General features: G+C 51.0%; 2 protein-coding genes across 3 annotated transcripts; one reads left to right on the top strand and one right to left on the bottom strand.

Moving 5' to 3' along the window:
• Positions 1-771: 771 nt before the first annotated feature.
• On the top strand, positions 772-5005 carry nagk (N-acetylglucosamine kinase). The gene is given in 14 exon segments (XM_084461233.1): positions 772-937; positions 1171-1255; positions 1444-1542; positions 1712-1853; positions 2682-2792; positions 3310-3318; positions 3321-3343; positions 3345-3377; positions 3379-3423; positions 3662-3676; positions 3678-3750; positions 3934-4031; positions 4148-4226; positions 4410-5005. Coding segments are annotated over 14 exon segments (1041 nt in total). The 5' UTR covers positions 772-908; the 3' UTR covers positions 4610-5005.
• Positions 5006-10120: 5115 nt separating this feature from the next.
• On the bottom strand, positions 10121-15229 carry LOC311328065 (polyadenylate-binding protein-interacting protein 2B-like). Of its 2 annotated transcripts, none has more exons than XM_084461182.1 (4): positions 15039-15229; positions 11058-11224; positions 10707-10880; positions 10121-10378 (listed from the first exon to the last, which is right to left on the bottom strand). In XM_084461182.1, exons 2-4 carry the CDS (start codon positions 11211-11213, stop codon positions 10322-10324), a joined length of 387 nt encoding a protein of 128 aa, XP_084317308.1. In that variant the 5' UTR covers positions 11214-11224; positions 15039-15229; the 3' UTR covers positions 10121-10321. The 2 variants fall into 2 exon arrangements, with proteins under 2 accessions (XP_084317308.1, XP_084317307.1); XM_084461181.1 differs by lacking the exon at positions 15039-15229 and adding an exon at positions 14374-14416.
• Between the last annotated feature and the right edge of the window lie 857 nt (positions 15230-16086).

The raw sequence follows: 16086 nt of genomic DNA, 5'->3' as shown, positions 1-16086 counted from the left end.
GCTCTCTCTCTCTCTCTCTCTCTCTCTCTCTCTCTCTCTCTCTCTCTCTCTCTCTCTCTCTCTCTTCCTCCTCCCGTCCCACCTCCTCATTTTGCACTCGGGACAACAGCAGCACAGTTATACGACTGTACACACACGTGGACTCTCTTTCTTTCTTTCTTTCTTTCTTTCTTTCTTTCTTTCTTTCTTTCTTTCTCTCTCTCTCTCTCTCTCTCTCTCTCTCTCTCTCAGACACTGGCATTGGCTCCAAGGAGCTATTAAAATAGGCCTGTATTAATATGTCTTGCTTTATATTGATGTGATTAGAAAATTAAAATGATTAAATTGAATTGTTATAGGCTATAACAGTAGTCTAGATTTAGTGGGCTAAGTGGGACTACGTTCTCTCAGACGGGTTTCCATTTGCTGGACGAAATTACTGTCGAAGTTGTCGAAATTACTATTAATTCAGTTCCTGAGAAAAGAGAATAAGAGTTCCAAAGAAAACTGTTAACAGAGTGCATGTTGTTGGGCTACTGGCTGTGCAATGTTGCCACCTGCTGGTCAACTAGGGACATTGCAATGTTTATAACCCCAGTTTACAAAGGAGGGAAGGTCATCGTGATACCATATTCTCGCGAGATCTTATTCTTGTTGTTGAAGCAAAGTTCAGTGTGAATCACAGAAAGGCGTGGTCATAAACTTTACGCGACTATAAACTGGAATGGGATTTAGAATTATGGCCCAGAAGCGATTGGAATAACAACTCGTATTTAATCACGGGCTGCATATGGGAGTGGAGTTCACCTCCTTTATAGCTGGAAATACCTTAAAACGATAAAACTCCGCCCAGTTGGGCTGCCTTCAGTGCCAAATCGCGATACCTCTCAGCTGACGACGTGTCACATGACACAAACAGGAAGCGAAACATGGCCGGGGTGTTCGGTGGTGTTGAGGGGTGAGTATATATGGAGGTATTATGTGAAAATAAGTCAATCATGTGCGAGGTTTGGAATGAGCAGCCGGTGCTAGCAGGACGTTGATTCTCCCTCTTTCTCCGTGTGTGTGTGTGTGTGTGTGTGTGTGTGTGTGTGTGTGTGTGTGTGTGTGTGTGTGTGTGTGTGTGTGTGTGTGTGTGTGTGTGTGTGTGTGTGTGTGTGTGTGTGTGTGTGTGTGTGTGCGTGCGCCCAGCGGTAGTACCCAGTCCAGGGCGGTTCTGGTGTCCGCTGATGGGAGGATCCTAGTGGAGACCGAGGGTCCCTCCACCAACCACTGGGTGAGTGACTGGAGGGCCACCTAAGCCCTGACCTGAGGTCAGATCGACCTGCCTGGACGGACTTTAGTGTTCAAAGTAGAAGCTTTCTAGAATGCTGATCCTGGATCAGCAGGATGTATGGGAGAACCCAGACTTTTTCTTACTCCTCTCTCGTGTGTGTGTGTGTGTGTGTGTGTGTGTGTTTAAAGTTGGTGGGCGTGGACAAGTGCATCGAGACCATCAACAACATGGTACAGAGGGCAAAGAAAGAGGCGGGCCTAAACCCAGACACACCGCTGCAGTCATTGGTCAGTCAAGATGTCTGTCAAATGTCAAAATCAGTCAGTCATTCTTGGAAACGTTGCCCACCGTATCTATCTGACGTGTGTGTGTGTGTGTGTGTGTGTGTGTGTGTGTGTGTGTGTGTGTGTGTGTGTGTGTGTGTGTGTGTGTGTGTGTGTGTGTGTGTGTGTCCAGGGTATGTCCCTGAGCGGGGGGGAGCAGAAAGACGCCATCCAGAAGCTGATCGACGAGATGAAGGGGCGGTTCCCCAAACTCAGCGCCAGCTATTGCATCACCACTGACGCCATCGGTGCCATGGCAACCGCCAGTGACCGCGGTAACGGACCGCTGTTATTGTTTACTTTGTCACTTCTCTCTGTGACATAAAGATGACCTTTGTGTTATAGAGTTTCTGGCCAATGGGGGAACTGTTTTTTGCTTCCCTCTGGAATATGTAGGGGTGGGGCCTATGCCCACCTCCCTTGTTCTCTGTAAAGCGCATTGTGTTGCCTCTGTGTATGAAATGTGCTATACACATAAAGTTTGATTTGAAATACCAAACTACTCCTTTATAACTTTATCTCTGGTCAAGTCAAAGAGAGACTTTATTAGCATGATTCATCCATATCAATGTGTCTCTGTTTCTCTCTCTCCATCCCTCTCTCCTGTAGGGGGCGTGGTCTTGATCTCGGGGGCGTGGTCTAACTGTCTCCCTCTCTCTCTCCTGTAGGGGGCGTGGTGTTGATTTCGGGGGCGTGGTCTAACTGTCCCTCTCTCTCTCCTGTAGGGGGCGTGGTGTTGATTTCGGGGGCGTGGTCTAACTCCCCTCTCTCTCTCCTGTAGGGGGCGTGGTGTTGATTTCGGGGGCGTGGTCTAACTGTCCCTCTCTCTCTCCTGTAGGGGGCGTGGTCTAACTCCCTCTCTCTCTCCTGTAGGGGGCGTGGTGCTGATCTCGGGGACGTGGTTCTAACTGTCCCTCCCTCTCTCCTGTAGGGGGCGTGGTGCTGATCTCGGGGCGTGGTCTAACTGTCCCTCTCTCTCTCCTGTAGGGGGCGTGGTGTTGATTTCGGGGGCGTGGTCTAACTGTCTCCCTCTCTCTCTCCTGTAGGGGGCGTGGTGTTGATCTCGGGGGCGTGGTCTAACTGTCCCTCTCTCTCTCCTGTAGGGGGCGTGGTGTTGATCTCGGGGACGGGGTCGAACTGTAAGCTGGTGAACCCTGACGGCTCTCAGCTGGGCTGCGGAGGCTGGGGTCACATGATGGGGGACGAGGGGTCAGGTAACCACGGCGACAGCAGTGGCCCACAACTAGAGAGGAGATGCAAAACACCAGGCCTGATCAGGACTGTTTAGTCTTTCTGACTTCTCTTCACAGTCCTCTCTTCTCTCTCTCTCCCTCCATCTCTCTCCCACTCTCTCTCTCCCTCCCTCCTCCTCTCTCTCTCTCTCTCTACCTCTCTCTCTATGTCTCTCTCCCTCTCTCTCTCTCTCTCTCTCTCCTCTCTCTCTCTCTCTCTCCCTCCCTCCCTCTCTTTCTCTCCCTCTCTCTCTCCCTCCCTCCCTCCCTCCCTCCCCTCTCTCTCCCTCTCTCTCTCTCTCTCTCTCTCTCTCTCTCTCTCCCTCCCTCCCTCCTCTCTCTCTACCTCTCTCTCTATGTCTCTCTCTCCCTCTCTCTCTCTCTCTCTCTCTCTCTCTCTTTCCCTCTCTCCCTCCCTCTCTCTCTCCCTCTCTCTCTTCCTCTCCCTCTCTCCCTCTCCCTCTCTCTCTCTCTCTCTCCCTCCCTCTCTCTCTTTCAGCATTCTGGATCTCCACCTCGCCATAAAGACGGTCCTTCGACGCCAAAGACAACATGGCCACGCCCCCATCACGATGTCACACACGTGATGAAGGCCATGGAGGACTACTTCCAGGTCAGAGTTCAAAAACGGAAGGGACTTCCCGCATCAGTGCTTAGAGACCAAGACAGAAGACACTGGTTATGTTTGATCAGCAGTAGTCCCGCCCTCAGCACTTCTGATCTGGTTTCTCTCCTTTCTCCTCCCTCCCCCCCCCCCCCTCCCTACTTCCTTCTCTCTCTCCATCCCTCCATCCCTTTCTCTCTCCTCCCCCTCTCTCTCTCCCCACCCTCCCTCTCTCTCTGTTCTGCAGGTGTCAGGTCTGATGGACCATGCTCCCTCACCTGTACAGAAACTTCCAGAAGTCTCACTTTGCCGGCTTCTGCAGGAAGTTGGCTGAAGGTGAGTGACATCACTTCCTGTTTGTCGTCACTCCCTTCTCGGAGTGTCCATCTTTACCTGTAAATGGGTCTCTCCGCCCTGACTGTGTGTGTGTGTGTGTGTGTGTGTGTGTGTGTGTGTGTGTGTGTGTGTGCGTCCGTGTGTGTGTGTGTGTGTGTGTGTGTGTGTGTGTGTTTGTTCCAGGCGCTGTAGCAGGGGATGCTCTGTGTGTGCATGTGTTCACCCAGGCAGGGAGAGTCCTGGCCGGGCACATCGTAGCTGTTCTCCCTGGAGCATCGGAGGTGAGACACACACACACACACACACACGTACTATGGTCGCACAGTCCCACACACACACATACATACACACACACACTCACCCTCCTCTCTCTCTCTCCTCTCTCTCCCTCTCTCAGGCTCTGTTTAGTGGGGAACAAGGTCTTCCCATCCTTTGTGTTGGCTCAGTCTGGAAAAGCTGGGAACTTCTCAAGCCAGGTGTGTGTGTGTGTGTGTGTGTGTGTGTGTGTGAGTGTGTGTGTGTGTGTGTGTGTGTGTGTGTGTGTGTGTGTGTGTGTGTGTGTGTGTGTGTGTGTGTGTGTGTGTGTATGTGTGTGTATGTGTGTGTGTGTGTGTGTGTGTGTGTGTTAGTGTGTGATCTAATGCTCGTCTTCCTCCCAGGTTTCTCGGAGGTCTTGTCAGCAGCGGCGGCCGAGACTAAGTTCAAGGGTCGTTTCCAAGGCTACAGCCTCCTGACCCTGAAACAGTCGTCGGCGCTGGGCGGAGCCAGCCTCGGAGCTCGGAGCATGGGCGCCGCGGTAACCCTCGACTACGCCGCCAACGCAGACATCTTCTACCAGCACTCTTTCAGCAGCCAATGACGAGACACCTCAACCCAGGTCTGCACCAATCAGGATCAAGCTACAGAAATTTCGACCAATGAGAAACAACTTCTACATAGGTTTTTGTCTTATGAGGCTTACTGCACTACCATAATCTGCCACAAGATGGTGCTGTCTCCCTGACCAGATTTGTAAGTGCAGAGCTTTGGATAAAAGCGCTGTATACTGTAAGTGCACTCCATTGCACTCCATTTACCATTTATTTACCATTGACTTGGCCTTAACTGTTTGAAACCATTGTACTGTCATCAGTCAGTCAACATTGTTTTTCTTTCAACAGCAAAGATTCTTATCCTCCAACATAAAATCTGAATGACGAGTATGCAGTGATTTATGTAATTATAATTTTGTTTACACAATTTTTCTACGAATCAATTTTCTAATAAACAAATATATAAAAGCAGAGACCCGTTGCCCCCGTTTGTCTCTCAAAACCTCTGACATCATCAAATCACATGTCCTCCAAACACCCCACTGTGACATCATCGTTCTATTCCGGTCCGCCGACTCAACGTTCCGAACTCCCAACGTTCCGTCCCCTGAGGTCACAGCAGACTCCACTGTGACATCACAGAGGCCCCTGTGTTCCGTGTGTATTCTGAGAGAGACGGAGGACGGGGCGTACCGTCACATGATCACCTGCGCTTCACAGCTAGCTACAGTATGCGCCGGCTCAAACGCTCTCTCCCTCTGGTGACAGAATTCTAGGAAGTCTAGGAAGATGAATTCCTCCAGGCGTCTGAAGGTAGGGGGAGGAGGAGTGCTAGTTGGGCAGCTGCAGTTCCAAGTCGCTCGTTAAATTTGTTGTGTTTTTGTACTAATTTCTGTGAAATACTGCTTTTTGAAATACCGAAGTTGGCTTGACATCTTTTGTAATATCCCTTGGCTTGGCTGGTTCGTTGTCCGTGAGTTAATCATATTCACAATGTTATAGGAGAGGTCAACAAGTGCACACACACACACACACACACATCTTTCCCTTCCCCTCTCTCTCCCCTCTCTCTCTCTCTCTCTCTCTCTCTCTCTCTCTCTCTCTCTCTCTCTCTCTCTCTCTCTCTCTCTCCCCCTCTCTCGCCCCCCCCCCCCCAGACCCCTGGTCCTCGTTCCCGGGGGCCTCTCCACACCACCTACAGAGACGACTTCCGGCCCTTCAACGAGCGTCCGCTCCAGATCTACCAGCTGAACCCGGCCCCCCGGCCCAAACCCTCCCGCCCCGCCCTGGTCACCCCACCCAAGGTAGGGAGGGGGGGAGGGGGGGTGATGGAGGGAAGGGAGGGGGAGAAAGGGGGATTTGGTGAGGAAAAGGAGATGGAGAGAGAGAGAGGTGGAGAAGGAGCCAGAGGAACTGGCATGAGAGAGGACATTTGTTTTCAAAGCAAAACAAAATGATGGCCGGGTGTGTGTGTGTGTGTTTTTTTGTGTGTGTGTGTGTACAGATTGACAGTGATACTTGGGCCAGGTTCCGGAGGTACTGCTACAAGACCACCAACAGCTCCTATGGCTCATCCAGCTTCGCTCAGGTCAGTCATCACACACACACACACACACACACACACACACACACACCCTTCCAACTCTCTCTCTCTTCACACACATCATCCTCTTAACTAGTTCACTTGTTAATTGACACGACTCACATTCTGCACTCATCTCTTTCTCTCCACCCCCCTCCCTCTCTCTCTCTCTCTCCATCCCTCAATCCACCCCTCTTCCTACCTCCATTCACCTGCCCCCCCCCCCCCCTCCATCCCTCTCTCCCTCCCTCCGCTCCAGAAGGGGATGTCTCCAGTTGTGACTCTGCTGGAGGGCCCCTGTGGGGGGGCCGAGCCGAACGTCCTCCCCGCTCTGCAGGCCTCCTCCCTGGGCACGGCAGCGGCGCCGCCACCCCCTCTCCTGGAGGTCCAGGCGGCCATGAGCTCCGGAGACGCCAAGCAGGCCTCCTCTTCCTCCTCCTCTTCCTCTCTTCCTTCATCCACCTCCCTGGGGCCCACGCCTCCCTCCCCGCCTCCCCTCTCTCGTACCCCCCTCTCTCCTGCGTTCAGGCCCGGCCCCGCCCACCCTGGCCCCGCCCGGAGGGAGGCGTGGACGCAGGAAACGGCGGTTGTTGTCAAGGAGACGGTTTCCAAGGCCACGTCGGTGGCCGCAGGCAGGCCGTCGCACGTTGGGAGTGGAGAAGGTGGGAACCACACACACACACACACACACACACACACAGCTTCTTTCTCATACACACGCAAACAAACAAACACAACATTGTTAAACCTCAAACTTCCCGTTTCCTGTGCGGGGCAGGAAGTGCAGCGGTGCCGCAGCAGCGGTGGGGGGAGGAGCCGGACCAGGAGGTCAAAGGTCAGGGGGCGGAGCCCTACGAGGACTTCCTGAGGGAGATGTGTCGCTCAGCCAGGCTGGAGGGTCTGCTCAAACACCGCCTGGCTTCCCAGGGCGCCGTCGCACACAGAGGTAGGAATACACACACACACTGATAGATACAACACACTATTTAACACAACAACATAACTATTAACCTACCGTTATCTTGGGTTCTGTGTGTGTGTGTGTGTGTGTGTGTGTGTGTGTGTAGGGGCCCCATTGGAGGACAAAACCACCTACAAGCAGAGCTTCGGTCCAGCAGAGAAGAGCATCAAGTTGAGAGAGGCCTGCTTTACTGGACCAGAACCCAAACACAGGCAGTGGTACGACACACACACACACACACACACACACACAATGTACAGGTCCCTCATTCAGTGTGTGTGTGTGTGTGTGTGTGTGTGCGTGTCTGTGTGTGTGCGTGACGAGAACAGCTGATTTATACACACTCTGTCCACCTGCCCCACATCTCTGTAAAACCCACAGCGGGTGACTCACAAAAACATGGAGAGCAGAACTGCAGTGTAGGGGTTGTTAGTCATAATCACACACTCTCACACACACACTCTCTCTCACACACACACTACCTCCCTCTCTCCTCCTCCTCCTCCCCCTCTCCTCCCCTTCCTCCTCCTCCCCCTCTCCTCTCCTTACCTCTCTCCTCCTCCTCCTCCTCCCTCCTTCCCCCTCTCTCTCCCCTCCTGCAGGAGGCCCTGGGTGACGGAGTACGCCGACAGGTTTAGGTTCCTGACGAGGACGTTCCCACCCCGGGTTCCCCGTGGAACCACGCTGCCCCAGGCCGCCTCCCAGCCCAGCGTCCACTACCAGGTCCCCTCCGGCAAGGCGCTCCGCTCCGAGTATCAGGCCTGCTACACCAACAAGGTAGCGCCCCGGCCGCGCAGGGAGTGTGTGTGTGAGTGTGTGTGTGACTGACTGATGTGTGTTTGTGTGCGAGAGGTAGATATGTGTTATGTTGGAACAGAAAAAGGTGCCCATGTTGATGACGTCACCTTGCGAGCTCCCCTATGGCCGTCTCTCCTCTCCTCCCCCCCCTCCTCCGCCTCCCCAGACGCCCCGTCCCAAGACCAGCCCGGTCTACCGGGTCCGGGAGAACCTCCGCCACTGAGACACCTTCATCACCGTCCAGCTCCCCACTCTTCATCAGTCTCATCAAACTCTATTTTGATCCCACCTGTTCTCAGAGGTGCTGGTGTTTACCAGGTACTGGGAACTTAACGTTGCAGCTCTATCATCACTATTAACCATCAAATATACATACACACACATATATATATATAAACACAACACACACGCACACACAGAGCTAAATGGGACCATACATTTTGTTCTTGATGACACAATGTAAGCAATAAAGATTTTCAACTTGAATATTTCGATAAATACCGCGATCCGTGATGATTGATGATGTAAGTGTTCCCTTAATTTCTTTGAGCAGTGTGTATATATACACACACACACACATACGATACAGTATTTATATGATAAACAGTATTTATGACACGTTAGATATGAAGTATTTAATTCACTGAGCTTGTAAGAAGTTTGTATACATGTAACAAACCAGATGCTATGATTAGCAGTACCCCTCTGCCCTGAGAAAGAGGACATGACGAAGACGTTTTTGTGCATTTTCCTCGTTTATTTCTCTTTTTTTTCTCCTTCCTTTTTGAAATTGTGTCTCGACAGGAATCTTTTGTATTCTTTCCTCAAACTCAAATCACAAAAATGATTTCACATATTATCCACCTGGCGGACATTCCTACTGAGTTACCCAGGGTGCACCTGTGTCTGTGGCCAATCTCCACGCCCTAAAGACCAACCAGGAAGTAGGCCTTTTAACTGCTGGTCCAGGATCAGGTCTTCTCATTGAGACAGTAAATCCTCACATTCGTTTAGATCGTATTTGAGGTCGTTTGATCTGATCAGAGATCTGCAGTTCAAGACCAACTTCTCACATCAAGTCCTTCCTGAACGTGACCACAGGCTACGGCAATCCAAGAGGGTCACAAAACACCTCCCTCCTCAAAAAAACAAGACAAAGAAACAAAAAATAAGAGGAGAGAAAACAGAGAACCTGATTGGTTGTGGATGTTCAATCCAACAGAGCTAGAGGCATGATGAGTAGTTTGAGTTCTGAGTGAGACCGGGACACGTTCCAAACCAAACACTCCCCACCCAAACACATACGTGTCCACTATCCCTTGGAAAGTCGTTGGGATAGGGTTACCGACAAAAACGTCGTTTACACTTCAAGACCATAATTTGAAAAAGAATCTTTGTCTCAAGACCGTAATTTGAAAAGAAACGTCATAAAAGCTGGATTTTTTCCTTTGTATCGAGGAATATTTAACACGCATTGCTTCTTACACCTATCCAAGACGGTTGAGATCTGGGGGAAGGTGCTCAGCAAGGGTCAAGGAAACTCGGAGACAAGGGAGTGTTCGGTTTGGTACTAGGCCCTGAGAAAAATAAAAACGGCTCTGGAGGTTTTGAGAGTGGCGATGTCAGAGGAGGTCAGACGAACCAGGCCTATGGTGAGTGATGATGATGATGATGAGGAGGAAATCATCAGAATCTCAAATATATGCAGAGACGTAGACGCACAGAGTCACACTGCGGCAGCCTAAAAAAAGACGGTTGGGGGGGGGAGGAGTTGGCATCGGAACATTCCGGAATGACAACATTCGAATCGGAATCGAGTTCCGACTACAATGTAACTTATTGAACTGTTATTGGAACCCCCCCCCCGCTGTGCCAACATGGCCGCCTTTTAAAACGAAAAGCGTGAGTGGCGAATCTCAAAATGGCTTCCTATTCCCTGTTTAGTACGCCTACTTACGAACGTATCCCCGTAGGCCGCCAGCTCAGAAGTAGTACATTTCATTGAATAAGTACACTACTTTTGAGCTGGGGACTGGTAGCTCTTTTGACTACTCATGTCTACTTAAGAGGACGAGGCGCCATCTTGAGACGTAGCCTCGGTTGTCCGTCAGTGTGCTTGCTCTGCGTGCCCACGTATCCGAGTATGCTGTGGCGCCGGCGCCCCCGTATGGGCGACGGCCGGTTTACACCCACCCCCCCGATCCCCCGTCCCTTAGTTTACAATGTCGTCCCGACAAACGGAAAATAAAAAGCTGTAAGAAGATTCCCCCCACCCCCCACTGAGACGGCCGTCACGCACGGGCCGCACGTGTGTGTGTGTGTGTGTATGTGCGCGGTCGTGGCCGCCAGAGTCTCTGAGAGCGAGCGTGTGTGTGTGTGTGTGTGTGTGAGGGCGTCCCATGGGGGTGAGGGGGAGTCCTAGTATTTCACTCCCGGGACAAACTCCTTCGCTTCGGGATTCAAGCTGCTCTTCCTCTGCAGGGTGGGATGGAGGGAGGGATGGGGGGATGGATGGAGGAATGGAGGGATGGAGGGATGGAGGGAGAGGAAAAGAAGGAGATTTAGAATGACATCTGAATCCGATAAGCCGGATGAAGTCATGTAACCAAAAAGTGAATATTTAACTGAAATATCCGTCCTTGTGTGTGCGTGTGTGTGTGTGCGTGTGTATTCATCTGTGTATGAATATTCCAGTGTGTGTCATGTGTGTTTGTGTGTATTCATCTGTGTATGAATATTCCAGTGTGTGTCCTGTGTGTGGCTACACACACGTGTGTGTGTGTGTGTGTGTGGTGCGTCTCACCGCCATCTCCTCTGCGTTTCCGTCGGTGACCGACAGGCCGTTGAGCTGCTGCTGGATCTGCCCCACCCCCGAGGGCAGGTCTCTGGCGGGAATGAACCAATCCTGATCCTCCTCGTCCAGCATCTCCTGGAAACAGCGATCCAGGAACTCCTGCTCCAACAACTCCTCTTCCACCTGGGAGAGAGGGAGGGAGAGGGGGAGGGAGGGAGAGAGAGAGGGAGAGAGAGAGGGAGATTCTGGGTTAACGAGGAAGTGAGTGTGAGTGAGTGAGTGAGTGAGTGAGTGAGTGAGTGAGTGAGTGAGTGAGTGAGTGAGTGAGTGAGTGTGTGTGTGTGTGTGAGTGAGTGTCACCTGTCTGTTGTACTCCTCCTCATTCTCCATCCACATGTAGTCGGCGAAGGGGTTGTTCTCGCCGCCCTCTCCCGCGTGCCCATTGGCTACCGGCTCCTTCCCCTCCTTCCCCGGGGCCCCGCCCCCTGGCGTCTTGGCAACCTCTGGACCACTCATCTCTGCCGGTTCTGAGGAGATGGGAGGGTGGGGGGGGGGGTGAGAGGCGTGGAGATGAAGGGATGGAGAGAGAGAGAGAGAGAGAGAGACGGTTACACACACACACACACACCTTTCATATTCAAAATTCTCCCCCATTACCTTGGAATGGTATCTCTGCCCCCAACACTGTTTGTTTAACACTGCGTGATTCAGGATTCCTTTTGTCGCTGCCGGCTCCAAGATTACGCTACAGATAAACTTTAATACTCAATTTCAGAGTTCTACTGGCCTGGCCAGATGACCTATCTATCCGATCCATCTTCTAAAACAACCAATCAGATATGTATATCCTATAAAGCAGTCCATAAACACACAAACACACACACACACACACACACCATCAGAGCGGCTGGGTGTTTATCATTATAACTGTGTTGAATCACACTCGGCCGGTAAACAGCGAGCTTGCTAACCATTAAACTGGGCCGGGCCAGGAGACTAGTACCAGGCTGCCCGTCTGGGGGCCAGGAGGGGCCAGGAGGAGACAGGAGGAGACAGGAGGAGAGGAAGGGAGGAGAGGAGACAGGAGAGGAAGAGAGGAGGAGAGAAGACAGACAGAGAGAGAAGGAGAAAAGACATGAGACAGAGAGAGGAGACAGGAGAGAGAGAGAGAAGGAGGAGACAGGAGAGGAAGAGGAGGAGAGGAGACATGAGACGGAGAGAGGAGGAGGAGACAGGAGAGGAAGAGAGGAGGAGGAGAGGAGACAGGAGAGGGAGAGAGGAGGAGAGACAGAGAGAGGAGACGGGAGAGGGAGAGAGGAGGAGGAGAGGAGTAGTCAGACAGAGAGGGAGAGAGGAGTAGTCGGCTGGAGCACCAGTCTTGTTTATCCTCTTCTGAAGGGCCTTGCCAAGGGAGTGGGTGGATCAGCGTAACCGCCGGGCCACGCGCTCGCTCGCCCCACCAGGGAGGGAGAGAGGGGATTTCTGAATGAGTCCCTCAATGACTCAACGAGCGAGTTCTGTCTTGGGGTCATTTACTCCAAAAGAAGAACAACTAACTTTTAGGAATCATCAGTAACCCCCCCCCCTCCCTCATGTAGAGGCTACGCAGAGCCAACGCCACGCCATGCTCATCCAGCACAGGCCTAATCTAAGTAGGTTAGTAGCCTCAAGTGGTGCAATCTGTGGCTCCCACAACAATAGGCTGCGCTGGCCTAGAGGGCATCTATGCAGGTACACGTGTGCCTGTGTGGCACGGAGAGCTCCGTTTCAACAGGACACGTTCCATTCCTGATACTACATGTCCACCGAGCATTAAAAGGTGATTCCAGTGCTGATAAATCAGATGTGAACGGAACAAATGACAAAAAATATGACAAAAATCTAATAAGACTCAATTCTTTCTCGCTCCCTCTCTCCTCCACCTACCCTTCACCGTCTTCTCTCACTCCGTACCTCTCTCTGCCAAAGACTGCATTAGGGATCATCAACATAATCTGATGTCAACACCGACAGCAGCAGTACGGCTACGTGGTGTGGGTCTGGTCTTGCGTAATACTTGGCTAGTACTCTGTATGGCTATGAGCCAGCTTACGTATGGCTGTCTGGCCACATCAGCTGGCCATATATGAGAGCATGTCAGCCATTGCTACAGGCCTCTGGGAGAGTGATCGAGGGAAGTTGCATTGTAGTGAAGTCATTTTTTGACTCTTCCTCACAGCATGTGGCTGCAGTTGTGTCCCGTACTAACGGGAACGGCCCACGTGCGTTCGGTGTTGCAGTATTTATCGTGCGTTACGGACACCGACAGCCTAACGGTTGTAATCAATGTGCCCGTTATGTTCATAGAGAGAGTAACCGGATCCGTAGCTGTCGTAAATCCCCGGTCTGACGTCAGGCATAACCAAAGCGTTGTATAACTAACCCACGGTAGATGCGCGCGGGGTCACGGTGTGCTTTCCCCGGTACCGGAGGACGTGTACGGTGGATCATCTTTACGGTGGATCATCTTGTTGTTCACGGGAGTCGATGCACGACTGAGACGGCCTACTAATAAACGCTCAACGCCTTATTCGGTAAATGTGAGGATAAGTATGTAACGTCCTCGAAGTTAAAGACCGATCTAATGTAGTGCGTAACGCGAACTGACCGACACACACACACACACACACACACACACACACACAGACACACACACACACACACACACACACAGACGCACACACACACACACACACACACACACACACAGACACACACACACAGACACACACACACACAGACAAAGACAGGAGATGAAGATAAGGTTGAAACAGGCCGCAACACAAACCGATGACCTGGCGATAGCAGCCGAGCTAACGTTACACACACACACACACACACACACACACACACACACACACACACAACCAGCCAAGCTAAAGGGATTGGACGGGCTTAGGGACAAGTTAGTTAGCCTGCTAGCTTCCCAGCTAATGCGACTGAATGGGCAATAGCAAGCTGGTTTAGCAACTACGTTACTAAAATAAAGCAACACTATTAACATTGTGTATTATTATTATTATTATAGCCTAAACGTTACATCACGGCTCGTTTGTCTAAACGACGGATTGACGTGTCAGTGATGCTACTAGTGAGCCAGAGTGAGGCTAGCCAGCTATGCTAACGCTAGCATGGCTAGTTAGCATGCTAAGCTAAGCAGAGGGTACATGGCATTTCTCACGGCCAGCCATGCTAACGCTAGCATGGCTAGTTAGCATGCTAAGCTAAGCAGAGGGTACATGGCATTTCTCACGGCCAGCTATGCTAACGCTAGCATGGCTAGTTAGCATGCTAAGCTAAGCAGAGGGTACATGGCATTTCTCACGGCCAGCTATGCTAACGCTAGCATGGCTAGTTAGCATGCTAAGCTAAGCTAAGCAGAGAGTACATGGCATTTCTCACGGCCAGCTATGCTAACGCTAGCATGGCTAGTTAGCATGCTAAGCTAAGCAGAGGGTACATGGCATTTCTCACGGCCAGCTATGCTAACGCTAGCATGGCTAGTTAGCATGCTAAGCTAACTAGAGGGTACATGGCATTTCTCACGGATTCGGGTCAAGACTCACAACCGAGCGAGGGACGTTAACTCGGCTACGAGACAAACGTGGGGGGAAAAGGGGGTTAAACCCCCCCATACCTGGCATCCCGTACTTGAACCTTACTCCTTTTTGATTAAGAAAGCAAAAAAAAAAAAAAAACTTTATTCCAACACAACGTGTGTTCTTCTTAGCTTATCAGATGTGGGGCTGGTTCGACTAAACACATTACGATCAAGCTGGTCATGTGGTTCAGCGTAAGCTCCCCCCCTCTGGCGTCCCCGCCTCCCTGCCCCCTCCGTCAAAACACACACATGCGTGGCTCGGTTAGAAGCTAAACCTGCTTATAAGAAGGGAAGAGGAGATGATACAGACACAAAAGCACAATTCCTGTGTTCACTAGACGTAGAAGAATAGTTAGATATCGTAAATAGGGTCAACTGGAGAGATATCTACCCGTTTTAGGGTAGTTTGTTATCTATCTAAGCAGCTCCATCGTGGACCCTGGAGGGGGGAAAGTAAACAGCCCGATGTGGAGCTAGCCAGCCAGCCAGAGAGTGACAGCTCAACAGATAGGAAAGTCAATCTTCTTACAAAGCTGCTCTGCAAACTTGCAATATGTCTAAAGTACAACAGTTTTAGGGGTGGGGAAAGAAGCTCCACCATAGTGAGTTGTCAGAATAGTCTGTGATGAACATGTGAGTGAACAGCTGTTAGCATGTTAGCTACTTAGCACCAATTAGCCGTGGAAAAAAAACAAACTCACCCAAGTTAATGAGAAATCGGAGAATGTGCCGTTAAAAAAAATCAATAACTGCAACTGACACCGCTTTTCTGACACCGAGAATCACCGAAAGACGTCGGTTATCCACACGGTTTAGATGTGCTTTGTAAACACGCGTCTTTGTCCGTTTTCTTTACGGGGATGATGTCCATGCAGAGCGGAGCGGAGCTACGGCGAGGAGGCAGGGTCATGTGGGCCTCTGTTGTCCAGTTTACGGCCCCGGGATTGGTGGAGCTCTGTGTCACTCGCGCCTTCTCACCCACCGCATTGGTGGAGAGAGAGAGAGAGAGACAAGACCCGCCCACCGCCATCTCCATTCACTCTTTATGTGCAAAACAAACAGATATAGAACCCATTATTCTGGTTCTGGGAATCATACCTCGTGGAATTGATATTTGATCACAGAGAGTAATTTTTAATAGACTATTCTGTTCATATTGTTTTTAGGGGGATGATATTGGACACTTGGAACCACTAGATTTAGGGATCACCCCAACATCAATACAACTTTTCCACCCACCACTTTGAGAGTTACTGGTCTCATTTGGATACCTGCTAGGTTGTGAAGCCCCTCCCCCAGAGCTTCCTGTTGTTCGTGATAATCATAATAATATATAAATAACAATAATAATAATATATATAAAATAATAATAACAATAATAGGACTTCGAGGGTCTTTTATTCGCCACACGGTGATCAACACACAAATACACACAGGTGAATGAGCGGCGACAACCACACACAACACACACATCTGCGCCTGTGGAAATTGTTCCCTGTATTTCACCCATCCAAGCTGTCCTCCAGGGGCAGCCAGGAGCAGTGGGCAGCCATCGTTCATGGCGCCCGGGGACCACGTCCAAGTGCTCAGTCCAGATTCCTGGTCAGGGACCGGACTGAAGAGCCTCTGTTTTTCTGCATGTTTTTGGGGCTTTGGCTGGGGTCAAACCAGGGACCTTACAATCCCCACCCGGCGACTCTACCTCCCGAACATCATCATCATCATCATCATCATCATGCTAAAGCACCT

This window comes from Borostomias antarcticus (assembly GCF_949987555.1).
Source record: "Borostomias antarcticus genome assembly, chromosome: 37".
Lineage (NCBI taxonomy): Eukaryota > Metazoa > Chordata > Actinopteri > Stomiiformes > Stomiidae > Borostomias > Borostomias antarcticus.
Note: the sequence above shows the minus strand (reverse complement) of the source record. Positions and strands in the feature narration are given on the sequence as shown.

Bases quoted from the DNA above. Each gene is read 5' to 3' on its own strand.
- LOC311328065 (XM_084461181.1), bottom strand. The intron at 10,881-11,057 runs GTGACACTCACT...CCTCTCTCCCAG, and splicing joins AGGAGGAGTACAACAGACAG to GTGGAAGAGGAGTTGTTGGA. The intron at 10,379-10,706 runs GTGAGACGCACC...CCCACCCTGCAG, and splicing joins GAAACGCAGAGGAGATGGCG to AGGAAGAGCAGCTTGAATCC.